This window comes from Electrona antarctica (assembly GCF_951216825.1).
Source record: "Electrona antarctica genome assembly, chromosome: 22".
Classification (NCBI taxonomy): Eukaryota; Metazoa; Chordata; class Actinopteri; order Myctophiformes; family Myctophidae; genus Electrona; species Electrona antarctica.
In genome coordinates this window covers 21500190-21515189 of record NC_136805.1, presented here as the reverse complement: position 1 = coordinate 21515189, position 15000 = coordinate 21500190, and the positions used below count along the sequence as shown (strand labels likewise).

The following is a 15000-nucleotide window of genomic DNA, read 5'->3' as shown; positions in this document are numbered from 1 at the left end:
CAGACAGACAGACACTTTCCTCTCCATAGCACTCTGGATTCAGCTGCCACCACCAACACCGGCTGACGGCCCCAAACCACATATTTTCACAAGAACGCTTTAAGGGAGGGGGCCAGAGAGCACAGAGGACTCTGAAGGCATAGGAAGAAGCAGCGAGCAGGATACTTTCTGACAGGACGATCAAAACTGCAACTTCAGCAAAAGAAAAAGAAGAAGCAGAAATACAGTATATCGTGTAAAGGAAGATGTTCTGTAAGATATTATCATGTGTTGAATGTGATGCTGAGGGACAGCTGGAACCTCAGCCAGATTCAATTAGGGTAGGTTGGCTCGGGTGAGAGAGGGAGAGAGAGAGAGAGACAGACAGCGAGAGGGGATAGAGAACATCGGCAGTGTTGGGCAAGTCAGCTGGTGATTGCTACCATCTGTGTGAGAGAGCCGGTGGGGGCATGGGAGTGCGGGCAGCTAGCAGAGCAAGCAGGCTCGTGGTACAGTACTCTACACTGCAGTTTACTTTGGCACACAGATGAAAAGCAGCATCGCAGATCGCAGGGCTAGATTCAATGTGGGTCTTGTAGTACGTGCACACATGCATACCTGCATGTCTCGCACGCACGCACGCATGCACGCAGGCACGCAGGCACGCACGCACGCACGCACGCAGGCACGCACGCACGCACGCACGCAGGCACACACGCAGGCATGCACGCACAGAGGGTGTTGTTAGCTGTAGTATTGATTTGAACATGCTTCCACAAAACCCTAGCGGCTGACTTCATGGCAGGAGAAGTGCCTTAACTCCCCACTGGCCAAATTGATCCCCCTGATCAGCTGGGTTAAACCACTCCACTTGCCCGAAGTCGTAATAATAAGTAAGACTGAATAAGAGTAGAACTCAAAGCCAAAAGAGCCAAAGCAAGAGAAAGCTTGTCTCGGCTCAATAACGGAAACCTTTTTTATTTCAAAAGCCCATAACACACATATAGTACACACACACACACACACACACACACACACACGCACATGACACGTGTACGCACATGCACATACAAACACACACCGCTCATGCTTGTCAGCCTCACTACGCTTTAGCTCCTGCGTCTCACGCTAACCGCCCCAAAGGCATCATTTCATAGGGCTGCTGATTTTGGAACAACATTCCTCGCCTGTGTAATTATTTGAAAGCACAGGAGGTTTCTTTTTCAATGCCCCCCCCCCCCCCCCCCCCCCCATTCCCCAGCCCTCCCTTTAACTCTCTCCCTCTTAAAGCCTGCAAACCTTCCAAACACCACCCCCCTCCCCCCCACACTCAATCTCCCCTGCTCATTTGGGTGTCACGCTGTAAGTAATTGAAGTGTCGGGTCCCCACTAGCCTCCAGCGACAGGTGGCGGGGTTAGCTGGGTGGAGTGTGCGTGTGTTGTGTGTGTGTGTGTGTGTGTGTGTGTGTGTGGGGGGGGGTTCTTTGAGTCAATTAGCAAAAGCAGGAACATGGCACATACATGTAATAACAACAACACGGCTCTTGCTCTCTTTTTTTCCTCTTTTTTTTTTACCTAGACATCCTGTATCTGGTGGCTGACGTTCATGTCACATTGCCCTCTAGGGCTGGACACAGGAACTTCAACCCCATTAAAGCATGCACACTAATCTACAGCAATTTTTTTTTACATCTGATATCTGATATAATATCTGATCAATTTGGATTGGTCTGACCTAAATGTATATTGATATTGATTGCATTACCACTTGTGAAGGCTGTTATTTCAAAATGCATTTCCTTTTAGAATTAATGTGACTTAAAGATGCTATGTATACTCGCCCCTGCATGGGCTTTTGTGTAAAATGTGAATACAAATATTTTGAAAATAAATTAAGCAGCTGTAACTTTGACAGATAGGCAGCTTGCATGATTGAAAGAGCTTAAGCCTCAGTCACGTGCCGGTGTCATGCTCAGTAAATAGCACATCTACAAGCATTGAAGCATTCGTGGTGCGTTGTGAGCTTGTATATCTGATATTTACGTCATGCAACACCAGTGTGCAACTAAGTATAAATTAGGCTTTAATGGTGTACATAGGCTACTGTTGTTCCAATTCATTATGAATAACCACCGTAAAATGCTAATTATTGGTTTGCATATCTGCTTGCTAGAATTGTTGTCGTTTTTCTTTGGAAGAAATGACGAAGAGTTGGAATACAAACTGACACACCACGCTGCTTTCCAAGTGTTTGATTGAGAAAGCATGAAGTCAGTCTTTATTCAATTTAGCATAATCATGCAACCTTTGCAAATTGAGCCTATTTCCGTGTGCCTGTGTGTGTGTGTGTGTGTGTGTGTGTGTGCGTGCGTGCGTGCGTGCGTGCGTGCGTGCGTGCGTGCGTGCGTGCGTGCGTGCGCCTTACGTGCGTGCGTGAGAGAAAGAGACAGCTTATACGCGAGTGTATGTGCGATCGAGGGAGAATGAGATCATTTCTTGGTCTCCAGTCAGAAAATGTGTCTTGATAAAGGATGGGAACATGGGGCTGACCTCTGCCTGCCCTTGCCAGGAGATGTGGCGGGGAGAGAATGCTGAGAAAAGATGGAGCACCACTTTGAAATTGTAATTAGCATCACTTAACCATCTGCCCCTTGTCGGAGAGGGAGAGGCAGAGTGGGATGTTCTGAGAGAGGATCAGACAGAGAAAAAGAAAATATTAGGGAGAAAATAAATGAAAAAAGAAAGTTTGGGATGGCCGTGTTTTTCCACAGCTCCGCATAGATGTGATAGCTTAGTGTTAGTCCGAGCCTTATTCCTGGCTGGCCTTTACCATTTGACACACAAACACACACACACAAACACACACACACAAACACACACACACAGGCCTTTACCATTTGACACACAAACACACACACACACAGGCACGCCTCCTGGATCACGCTTCTCTCGGCAAGAAAGCCATCGGTTAAAATCCCCCTAATTCCACTTAATGGATTCCAAAAAACAGAGGCTGAGCCAACTGCAAACAGTGCCTCTCCAAAGGTCACCGCACAGCTCCTTCCTCCTCTGTGCCGCTGATTTCAATTCAAACATTGCTTCATTAGCATGTCAGACATGATCTAATAGCATCTATTATATAAAGAGGTTAGCAGCTCTTAAGAATTCGGGGGAATTCCCTTCAGTCTAATTACATGGATAGATGTGTAATGGCAGCATAAGTAAAATATGAGAAATCATTTGAGTTACGTTGGTGATTGAGTTTAATTTAAAAGGATCTCCCTTAAGTTGTAGAGAAACATTAAAGCCAAAACCAGATGCCCTCTCGAACCACCATACCTCTCATTCCAGAACCGGTTGGGCATGCCAAATGTCCTATAAAAATATCCAACACCACACCCGGGCAGACACAACCATCGCTATTACCACAGCTCACCTGTATATTTGACAAATCGTCCCACGTGGCCAGTCAAGCAACCTTGCCATGACCTCCGTGCGTAATGCTATGAATGGAAAACAGCGTGACCGGTGCTACACTGGGAGTGGGTTTGGCTGGGCTGCTCCATTAGCGATGGATGGTGTCTGGCCCTAGGCTCGCAGTGTCCCAGAGTGATACCCTGGGACTTACAGCGAGCCTGGGTCCAACAGAACCCAGGCCTGGGTCCTAATGAGGGAGTGAGTGAGGACTGGAGAACTGAAGGTCCTTGTGTGACACAGCCAAACAGGACCATGGTAGCAACAAGCAGAGCCAGAGAAGTGGGCTGCTGCTCGACCATAAATTATCATCAAGTCAAAAAGTCACATTGCCCTCTTGCCTGATGTAGCCACAGAAAACAAGTGCCATATAGAGATCATTTAATTATGTACACGTATAGTGGGTCTGGTCGACTGTTTCAAGTCTCAGGACTCACCCCGCCACCGCCCACAAGCCAAAATGTGCACACTTTTTATCGGTTCCGGTAACTAAACAGCTCTCATCTGTCTACTGTTTCCCGGCTTTCTCATCTGGCTCTGACTTGAGAAGATAAATCATAGCGTTTTCCATCATGTCTTTCTCAAAGCAAACAAGACGTGCTCCTTTTACAAGTCTGCCCTCTCCAACTGCTAGAGCCGGGATTTGTATACCAATGTCTTTGGGCAGGATTCATGGCAGGAGAGGCGTGTGTGTTCATGGTTTGTGTCTGGAGACGGTCCCTGAGCTTGCCAAGAGAGCCCAGACAGTAATCTTGACGAGGGGCATGTCAAACAGTGAGATCGGTGAACAATCAAACGGACCATTTGCTGTTGCAATACTAAGTAAGAGTGAAGAAAAGAGACTGTTTTGTTGATTGCAGTGGTGTGTGTGCTCAAGGCTAGAGTCGAGATTGGTAAAGTAAAATAAAAAAATACAATATTTTAACCATAACCCGTCATGGCAATAACACTTAAGGTCATTACACACTGGCGAATTAGCGACGCGAATTAAAAATTCGACACCGGAGCGAACACCGGAGCGAACAAATAAAGAGCGAAAACGGTCGCATTTTCGCACATTCGCACATTCGCCACTGATGTGGAAGCTTGCATTGACTTCAATTGGTTTTAAAAAAAGGCGAATTATTCGCACGAATAATTCGCGTCGCTAATTCGCCAGTGTGTAATGACCTTTAATGTGGAGTAATATAGGTAGGCTACGAGGCATGTTATTTCTCTATGATAGAACATATATGGCTGAATTGTTTGAAATCTTATGAATTTAGCCTGAAATGTTGTATGACAAGTGTGATGCCAAAATGGCATCATAAATACGGCACTGAATGCCCTTGCTCTTGAACTTTGTGTGGAGGCCAGTTATTGATTTGGCACAATACTGTATCTACCCACCTCCACCTGCAGGTTCCCACAAGACACTCCCTGTCAACTTAACCCTGTCATCACCCATAGACTGGGTCATGACCTCAGCCAACACCCCAACCAGAATCCTCCTCCAACCCAAACGCCCGGGGGCCCAGAGGAAGGCTCTGGTGAGACCCCAGGGACCCCTCAGCTCCATAACATGCCACTCGCACACACGTACCCAGTCAAAACACACACAACCTGGCCGCACCTCTGGCAAAGCTGCCACAGAGGTGTCCCACAGGGCTCATACAGTGGCCTATACTACTTTCTATTTTTCTTCAGCCACACCAGAAAGAAATCGCCAAGCTGAGAAATAAACAAAAGGGAGGGGACATTATAAGAATAAGCTTCCGATTGCAGAGACTTTAAATGCTCTCCTGCTGTTTTCAGAATATTTTGGAGCCCGCCCTATGGTGGAGAATATACCGGAATAAGGCCATAAAGAGACTTTTGATACATGGAAACGGGGACACCTGGGACCGACATTTCGGCATATCCGGATATGTGATCAGGTATAGCGTGTGTGACGCGCATTAGCTTTTTACTGCCCTGTATCGGCACTGGGATTAAGTCAGCAGAAGTTGGCCGGCGCAGGCGTGGTTGTTGAGTCCAAGAGTCATGGATGGAGGTGACATATCAATCCCACTGAGAAGGAGGGCTACGGGAAACAGGGCGGAACGTTCCGGAAAACAACGACAGGAGGACAGAGGGAAAGAGGAGGTGTGTGCGAAGGGAAGAGCGAGAAAGCACACCGATGGTTTTACAGGATATTGTCTGGTGGGAGCGAGAGAGAGGGGGGGGGGGGGGGGGTGTTGTGGTGTGGTGTGGGGTGAGGGAGAGAGGGAGGGGTGGGGGGGGGGGGGGGGTGGTGTGGTGTGGGGTGAGGGAGAGAGGGAGGGGTGGGGGTGTTGTGTGGTGTGGTGTGGGGTGAGGTGCACTTCAACAAGAGAAAGAGGTAGAAAAACAGTTGGATAAGCGGAGCACTCCGATGCTTTTCCTTTGGCTCTTTCCCTCTTCTCTCTCTCTCTCCCCCATATAAGCAGATCTGGCACCGCTCAATGCTAAATATGATTTCAGGCCAGCACACTGGGCAATTACAACATGTTAGAAAAATATACACTGTTTTTCAATGTTCAACTACAACCCTTTTTTTCTCTTCTATGCACTGGTAATTTAATTTTGTAACGGGGAAAGGTTAAAAGGCGGACAGTTGCTTCTAATATGGTGTTATTTTCCTACGCCAACACATTTTTATGACAGGCAAAATTGACTTGAATTAGGTTCCACCTACGTACGGTTTATGAAAACAGTAAAACTCCACCACTGAAACTACCGCACAGAAATAATTCTTTGACAACATATTTCTGTAGGAATAAATATTCTATTCTGTCATTGTTACCAAAGGTTTTGTAAATTGCGGAAATGGGCTTGATAATAGATTACGAAAGAATATATATATATCTACGTTCGCCCTATCATACGGCGGTCCTAGGCCAGTACAAAGGTAATCCGTTTACATTAACAAGTCACAAAAATTACTGTAATTTCACTTGGCAAGCTTTCAGAATGCATGTCTGGGTGTTTTTTTCCTCTTCTTCTTCTAAGCATGTCTAGAGGTAAAAGGCAATCACTGCCAAATAACATTCTTGGATGACTTAGCCGCAGTGGAGTGCCAATGACTGGAGCTGTTGTCATCCAGTGTTTAGACTTGTTCATAAGGGAGAGAGAGTCTTTTTTTTTTTTACCCCGCACACAAGTCCTGCAGAAAACATCAGGGAGTGCAGCAGGCATGTTTCAATAAAGGAGCAGTAAAAGGGTTGCTCTAAAGTTACGTCTGACGGGAAATACGGGGTTGGGAGGGGCCTGTGTTTTGAGAGGCACTGCCAACTTTGCCAGCACAACCACTATATGCCACCAAAACCAGGAAACTCTTCACCTGTCCAAACACAAGCTCATCTGGCCACATTTTTATGTTTATCCATATGACAGTCATAAACGGCTCATCAAAACTCTGTTTAATTTCCTCTCTCCGTTTCTCTTCCTCTTGAACCAGTTTTCTCAATTACAGATCATAAAATTAAGTTCACTTTATTGCCTCTATATGTTTCTATTTACGGCGAACAAGGACAATGTCACGACAACCAAGGGCAGTCGCTAAAAAACAGATTTTTTACCTTAGTGAAAAGTTCTGTACAGATTCAGCAGTGTTTTAAAGACACAAAGAAGACTGCTCAGTTTCAAGGCTGCTGCAGCTAATGGAACGTTGCTAATTATTCCAGTGCTTTCTGAGCTAAGCAGCAGCAGTTCCTTTCGGCTCCTTCTTGCATCACAATCACACACAGCTGATGGGTGTGCAACAGGGCTCACTCCCTTCTTGTCCCATTCCCTCATTAGACATTCTGAGCTGGATTGAGGCGCACGTCACAAGCACAGAATGCCTCCTTCATTCATGGAGAGGGCGAGCGGAATGAGGTGAAAGAGAGGGAGAGAGAGGGAGAGGGTGTCCTAAAAATAGGAGATTCAAGAGAATGAACTTGTCTCTCGGTCATATAACATTTACATGATCTTCTAACGGTAGTCATTGAAATGATGTATAGTCCACTGCATGCTATTTATACTGTGCAGCACTCATCTCCATACACCTACTTTTACAAACAAGCTGTGAAGCCAGATTTAAGATGCAATATTATAGAGAATTACAATACATACTAAAGATGTTCTAGAATCTAGACCCTACTATGCTATAATATCTAAAGATGTTCTAGAATCTAGACCCTACTATGCTATAATATCTAAAGATGTTCTAGAATCTAGACCCTACTATGCTATAATATCTAAAGATGTTCTAGAATCTAGACCCTACTATGCTATAATATCTAGAATCTAGACCCTACTATGCTATAATATCTAGAATCTAGACCCTACTATGCTATAATATCTAGAATCTAGACCCTACTATGCTATAATAGCTTTAATCTAGACCCTACTATGCTATAATATCTAGAATCTAGACCCTACTATGCTATAATATCTAGAATCTAGACCCTACTATGCTATAATATCTAGAATCTAGACCCTACTATGCTATAATATCTTTAATCTAGACCCTACTATGCTATAATATCTTTAATCTAGACCCTACTATGCTATAATATCTAGAATCTAGACCCTACTATGCTATAATATCTAGAATCTAGACCCTACTATGCTATAATATCTTTAATCTAGACCCTACTATGCTATAATATCTAGAATCTAGACCCTACTATGCTATAATATCTAGAATCTAGACCCTACTATGCTATAATATCTTTAATCTAGACCCTACTATGCTATAATATCTTTTGGCCAATGAGTGGCAGCCCTGAGAGACTTTCTCAATGTTTTACACAGAAATGCAATTAGGAAATAGGAAACAAAATGATAAATCTAATAGAATGAAATCCATTAAACATTGCCAAAAAGGGGGAAGAAACTTACGCAGACACTCGTTTGCCTCGCGAGCGCTGGCCCTCTGCCACGGGCGGTCATAGTGGAACGGCTTGCAGCGGTCGCACTCGGGCCCCTCCGTGTTGTGCTTGCAGTCGCACACCAGTTTACCCTCCTTGTCTTTCAGACAGCGCGAGGCGTGCCCGTTGCACTTGCACCTCCCGCCCACCTGGAAGTCCCCTACAGCGTAGAAGTAGGCGGGCAGCGCCGATGAGACGGCCATGGGGTCCTCGTCACGCCCCCCGCCACTGTTGCTCACGACGCTCAGTCCCAGCTCGCGGGGCAGCTGCGGTCGGCTGAACACCACACGGATGTCGGTGACGGTGACCCAGTCCTGGAGGACGGGGCTGTTGTCGAAGTCCTTCCCGGAGGGCCGTCCGTCCAGCGTGCTGAACGCGATGAGGCCGCCGGAGAGCGGGTAGAGGTCGGTGTGGCCGTCGGTGCACAGCGCCTCCTGCTCGTTCTGCTTGGTGATGGCCGCCCGATTGGGACGGTTGTACACGCGGCGGCACTGCGACGAGTAGAACTGGTACGGCGTCCAGCTCTTGCCGTAGTCCATGCTCTTGTAGATGGCCAGCGACTCGGGCCGCGGCGAGCAGAACTGCAGGCTCACGTAGGTGATCTCGAACTTCTTGCCCAGCGACAGCGTGAGCGTGACGTTGTGCGGCGAGGCGTGCAGGTTCTCCGACTGCCAGCAGGTGAGGTTGTGCGCGGAGTTGAGGTCGGTTAGGTAGGAGGCGGGCCGGGCGCGCCGGGGGTCGGCCGCGTCGCACACGTGGCACGTGCGCACCGAGGGCCGGTCGTCGGCCCGCTCCACCACGCTGCAGGAGCGCGAGGGCGGGCGGCCGCACATGCTGGACACCGCCACCTCCTTGCCGAAGGCGGCGTTGATGAACTCGGGGATGCAGCGGCGGGCGGCGCCCGCGTCGTCGTAGCAGGGGTCCAGCGGGATCTGCTGCCCGGCGAAGGGGTTGCTGGAGCCGTGGGGCGACACCAGGACAGAGGACGCTACCACGCTCAGCCCCAACATCAGCAGCAACCTCCTCCAGGGTTCCTTCATCCTTGTTCAGATAGCCTGTGTGTGTGTGTGTGTGTGTGTGTGTGTGTGTGTGTGTGTGTGTGCGTGCGTGCGTGCGTGCGTGCGTGCGTGCGTGCGTGCGTGCGTGCGTGCGTGCGTGCGTGCGTGCGTGCGTGCGTGCGTGCACGTGTGCACGCACAGATGTCTCGCTCTGAGACTGTCAGTGTCTGTACGTAACAATGTGTATATTCTTAAATGCAGATACTTTTGCGTGCATGTGTGTGTGTGTGGACGTGCCTGTGTGTGTGTGCGAGCGCAGTCCGCACACGTGTATGTGCGTGTGTCTGTGTGTGTGGATGTGCGTGTGCGAGTGTTTGTGTGTGTGTGTGTATATGTGTCAGTAGAAGGAGAGTATACAGAGACCCGTACTTGAAGTTGACCTCTGCTTTCCCTGCCAAAGTGAAAGAATAAAAAGAAGAGAGAATGTCAGCGTCAACAAACAATTTTGTACAATATCTAAGTGGGGCATCTTCAAAATGAGATTTTATATTTCCATTCAGAAAACAACATTCAAGTAGAACACAGACTTTTTTGCAACATCATAATGAGTAATGAACATTTCCTTTCACTAAAAGCCTGAGAGAGAGAGAGAGAGAGAGAGAGAGAGAGAGAGAGAGAGAGAGAGAGAGGGGCTCAAGAGAAAGCAAGTGACCATTTAAAAGAGAGACATTAGTAGCTGAAAGCGACTGCATCCTGAATTTTAATGCCGACCACTCATTCAGTGCTTCTATTCAGGTTGAAGCTGGCCAGGCATTCTGGCCATGCTTGAGTGGCACGGTAGAACTAGAAGTCACCCCAAAAGTCACTGCTTAAGTGGTTGAAGGAGTGGACCACATGTGACCTTAGCCAGCCTACTGGTATAACGGTCGTAATACTCAAGCTCAAAACAGAAAGAGAGCCAAGAGTGTCACGTTCTAGCTTGAAAATTGTCACGCTTCTTTTGCTTAAAAATCGTTTATTTTTTGGTAATTAACGTACAACAACATATAAATTAGTCTGAACTGAAGAACCTCCATCCGAGTGTCAGAAGGTACCTGGGTGACATCATTCACACTCAGGATTGACAACAAGACATGGAGGCCCCTCGGTTAGAAAAAGGGAGGCAGGGAGAGAGAAAGATTTGGGGCAGAGAAAGAGAAAGAAATAGATGTATATGGCCGGGGGCTTTTCCTTCCTTAATCCCTTCTTACTTCGCTGGGTGTCAAAGCTATAAGGACCCCTTTGACAGGCGAGAGCTTGAGGAGGTGCCCCGACCCTCTTAGCGAGGAATTTATTAAGCTACAATGAATCGCAATTCCTCCTCCTCCTCCCCGCACCCCTCTCCTCCCACTCGTCGCGCTCCTCGTCTATGGCATCTCTCCTCTCCTTTGGTGAACAAAAAGCCGCCTCTGCATCCACTTCAGTGGAGTGGGGAAGGCAGACAGGCCGGTTTAAAGGGGGTCGCAAAAAAAAGAAGACAAAAGTTCCGTTCTTTTCTTTTTGCAGAAGGGTCCAAAGCTAGCGACTCTCTGAACAGCAGAGAAAGAGCCCAGTGGTCCGGTAAAACAGGGCCCCTCTTCTCTGCTCAAGTGCTTAAGCCGGATCATTTGGCCTCTCCTCAAGCTCATAGAGGGTGTTAAAGAAAGACAGAGTGTGTGAAGGAATTGTGTGAAACAAGAGGATAGTGGGAGAGAGAGAGAGAGAGAGAGAGAGAGAGAGAGAGAGAACTTTCTGTGAGTGAAATTGTTAAAGGTTTAGGTACTCATGATATCTCTTATAGGCCTTCGTTGTTTTATATATTTTTCCTGATCCTACTTTTTTATTTGACATTAATTAGAATTTGAAATCATATAAAATGTATCCTTCCTTCATTTTTTTGTCCTTGAAATGGCTGTTCATGGACACACCTTCTAAACGGCCCTTAAAACACGATAAAATAAAAGTCACACCGCCATATAAAATTCACCGTAATGAAAAATGGAACATAGGAAAGGGGGGGGGGGGGGGGGGGGGGGGGCTCATAAATGACTTGGCAATGGAGGGAGCGGAGAGGGGGCCTGGCCTGGGATGGATGAGGACATTGATCAATGGGAAGTGTCTGAGAGGAGGGGAAGGTTAAAGTGGGCGCGCAGGCGGGGAGTTCATCAGCCAAGGCACTCCATCAAAAGGCTGGCCGACCCCCCCATCCACAGTGGAGGGCAGAGAGAGAGAGAGTGAGACCCCCGCAGCCCACACGGGAGGGCAGAGAGAGAGAGTGAGAGACCCCCCCATCCACAGTGGAGGGCAGAGAGAGAGAGAGAGAGACCCCCGCAGCCCACACGGGAGGGCAGAGAGAGAGAGAGTGAGACCCCCCCATCCACAGTGGAGGGCAGAGAGAGAGAGAGACCCCCGCAGCCCACACAGGAGGGCAGAGAGAGGGAGAGTGAGAGAGACCCCCGCAGCCCACACGGGAGGGCAGAGAGAGGGAGGGAGACAAGCTGATTGAATTAGCCTCTCATTAGCATCTGAGCCCGGCTTCCATCAGCAGTGCGTTTATCATGGAGGAAAGTAGGAGGTGGGGACGACTTTGTGAAAGGAGAGGGAAGGAAGGACGTAAGCAGTGGTGGATAAAGTACTTTATTTTTTACTTTAAAAGTATCGACTGCAATACAGAAATACTACTGTTGCAAGTAAACGTCCGGAATTCAAAATGTACTTGAATAAAAGTACAAAAGTTTTAATTGGCATCAAACTTTACTTAGGCTAGTAGAGAAGTACTCATTATGCAGACTATCCCGTTTTAAGTTTTCAAATGTATAAAAAATCTTTTGAAAATAGCAGATCTACAAGCTCACAATCGTGACGCATTGTGAGCTTGTAGATCAGCCATTTTCAAATGGACGAAATTAAGTGGTTATGTTTTGTAATAATAATCCAAATCTCAAGTCTCAAGTCCAATCAAGTCACCAGTAACTAAAGTTTTCAATTAAATGTAGTGGAGTAAAAGTACAATATTTGTAAGGAAGTTAGGAAGGAAGGAAGTTAGGAAGGAAGGAAGGAAGGAAGGAAGGAAGGAAGGAGAGTTGACAGCTTTGGAAGCGGGTTGTGGAGGGACGAGGAGGAAAACAGGTGTCAAAGATAAGACAGTGAGAGAGAGAGAGAGAATTATAGAGATTGACGTAATGATAGACATGGTTTTTAGGGAGTGAGAGAAAGTTGCGGGAAGTTGAGACATCAACAAGCGCGTAGGAAAAGCACAGGAGGCTCTGCCGAGAGCTGAAATGGAAAACCAGCATGTGTTAATGAGAAGAAAACGTAGAAGGCATTCTATGGGCAAGAAACGAAAATAGAGATACACCGGACGCCGGGAAGGAAAGCGGTGCGGAGAGTTGACAGTGATGAAGCAGGATGGACTCGAGGGAGGGCGAGTGAGGACAGAGACGAATGGGAGCGCTGAGGAGAGAGAGGGGGAAAGTGACAGAGATGAACGGTGGGAGTTCAGGGAAGGACATAAAAAATGACAGCGAAGGGGATCGAGAGAGAGGGCAAGAGAAAGAGAAGGAGAGAGAGAGAGAGAGAGAGAGAGAGAGAGAGAGAGAGAGAGATGCACAGATTAAGGTGGAGGACCACATTGTTCTGTGTCAGTCTCTGGATGACTAAATATGGTGCGGTCCACATGCAGTCGGGCCTGCTGGGAGACTGTTCCAGGGGTCTGGTGCTGTCAGGCACGTCTGGCAGATGAGCGTGTAGGTTAAACAGAGAGAGAACAGTGACATGGCTTTTTAATCCCGCTGCTTAAACCCCTCTGGAATAAACGCTAGCTGCGTAGGTCGAGCTAATGGTGTCCTCAGGCTATAACCACAACCTAGTAGGGTCCTACACACGCTGGGGAATAAAATAATAATAATAAAAAAGATATCTGGTCTTAATGAAGCAAAACTGCACACTGGTTCTGTATTGCTGTACAAAGGGCAACACATGATCCATTTCCACAAAAAGTCTTAGTCAAGATGTCAGTGTAGCTGGCTGACCTTTGAAGTGCTCTGTGAGATTCTGTTTCAGCAAGAAATTCTCTGCTCTCAGCGTTGACGGTGTGTTTAACAAGCCGCATGCTTCCCAACAGGGGCAGACATTGTCTTTCATTAACGGTGGTCGAAGCAGCAACAGCTGTACTCCCGCATGTCTTCTCTTTTGGAAGAAGGCAAGAGACACACCACACTTTAGAAAACACAGTGAGCAGTTAAAGGCCTGTGGAATTTAAAAGGGAAAAGGTTTAACATTTAGATGTGATGGTCCATCACATTGGACTGATGCCATCAACCAGTTAAGTTAAACGAAAAGATGTTGCTGCCAAATAGCTTTTCCAAAGTGGATGGATGCATAGAGCGCCGTCATGATTGCAAACCGTCTTGGCAATCCCTCACTGCGACATTCCCCTATATGGATTAATGGATAGGGAAATGAATGGGCTTGCATATGGCTTACTTGTGGACTCCCTAGTGGCCAAGCTACTGTGTTAAGTAATTCACCCATTAATATAAGAGCAGGGAATTTGAATGCAAGAGAAAATGATGAGCCTTTTACGGGAAGTACACTGGTATAAAAGGCTCTACTTAATCCTGCCCAGGTCTACGGCGGCTATTTTGTGCAATTGGAGCCAATCCAAAAGCGTTGGGATGTCAATCACCTATTGACAGCCCAATTAAGAGAAGGAAGGAGATAAATGGAACAGGAGGAGGGGCAATGGTGGTTGTTAGAAAATGGTGAGGGGGAGAGAGGGAGAGAGAGAGAGAGAGAGAGAGAGAGAGAGAGAGAGAGAGAGAGAGAGCGGAGAAAGGGAACCAGAAGGAAGGTGAGTGAGAGAGGGTGGTCTCCGCTGAGGCATTCCGGGGAACGTTTTTTCAGCTTCTCCCTGTCACTGGGAGATCATCTCATGTTGAGTTGTCTCTCTTTCAAGCAAAGGCTCCTCTGTCAGAGTTCACGGATTAGGAAAACAGGAGTTGCTGAGAGGCTTTATTTGGCCTGGGCGTGGGTGGTGCAGGGGTGGGGAGGACCGGCGGAGGGCGCAGAGAGGGACAGCTGAGCCACTCTGCTGTGCACCAAAGTCGGAGGCTTTCACGCCGGGGTGGTAGGGCTCTGGCGAGGTGGCCCCAGCTCAGGCACAATGGGCTTGAATGGAGGGGCTGTGGGCTGGTGCTCTTTGATGACCCTGAGTTGAGACCCAGAACGATGCCCTGCTGTCCCTCAATTCTGCCTTACAGTAAGTCCCTGGTGGGGCTATTAGTAGCCGTCCAGAGTCATGGAGGGCTGTTGTAATAAGCTGTCCGTCATCATAATCATCCTCATGGAAAGAGACTGTATAAATATAATATCGTTGCTGTCGGGAGGAGACCACCTAACTCAACTTTTGAGGATGAAAAATTAACTTTTTGGAGTTAGGTGCATGGTTTCTTCCCAACAGCAAAGATATAGTATATATGCCTGCGGTATACAGTATACTATACTGTATACCGTATATCCCCTTCTCGACTTAGCGTACCTGCCTCTCGCTATACCACTGTCCAGAAGGCACACGCACGCACGCACACTTTTCAACGATCATCCAAGTCCCTACATTA

General features: G+C 47.5%; 1 protein-coding gene across 1 annotated transcript in view; it reads right to left on the bottom strand.

The window, feature by feature from the left end:
- ntn2 (netrin 2) overlaps positions 1 to 15000 on the bottom strand; it is a 61014-nt gene that overhangs the window by 31881 nt on the left and 14133 nt on the right. The window contains exon 2 of the mRNA XM_079492700.1: positions 8338 to 9815. Coding sequence (XP_079348826.1) covers positions 8338 to 9406 — 1069 coding nt within the window. The 5' untranslated portion in view covers positions 9407 to 9815. The remainder of the gene's footprint in view (positions 1 to 8337; positions 9816 to 15000) is intronic.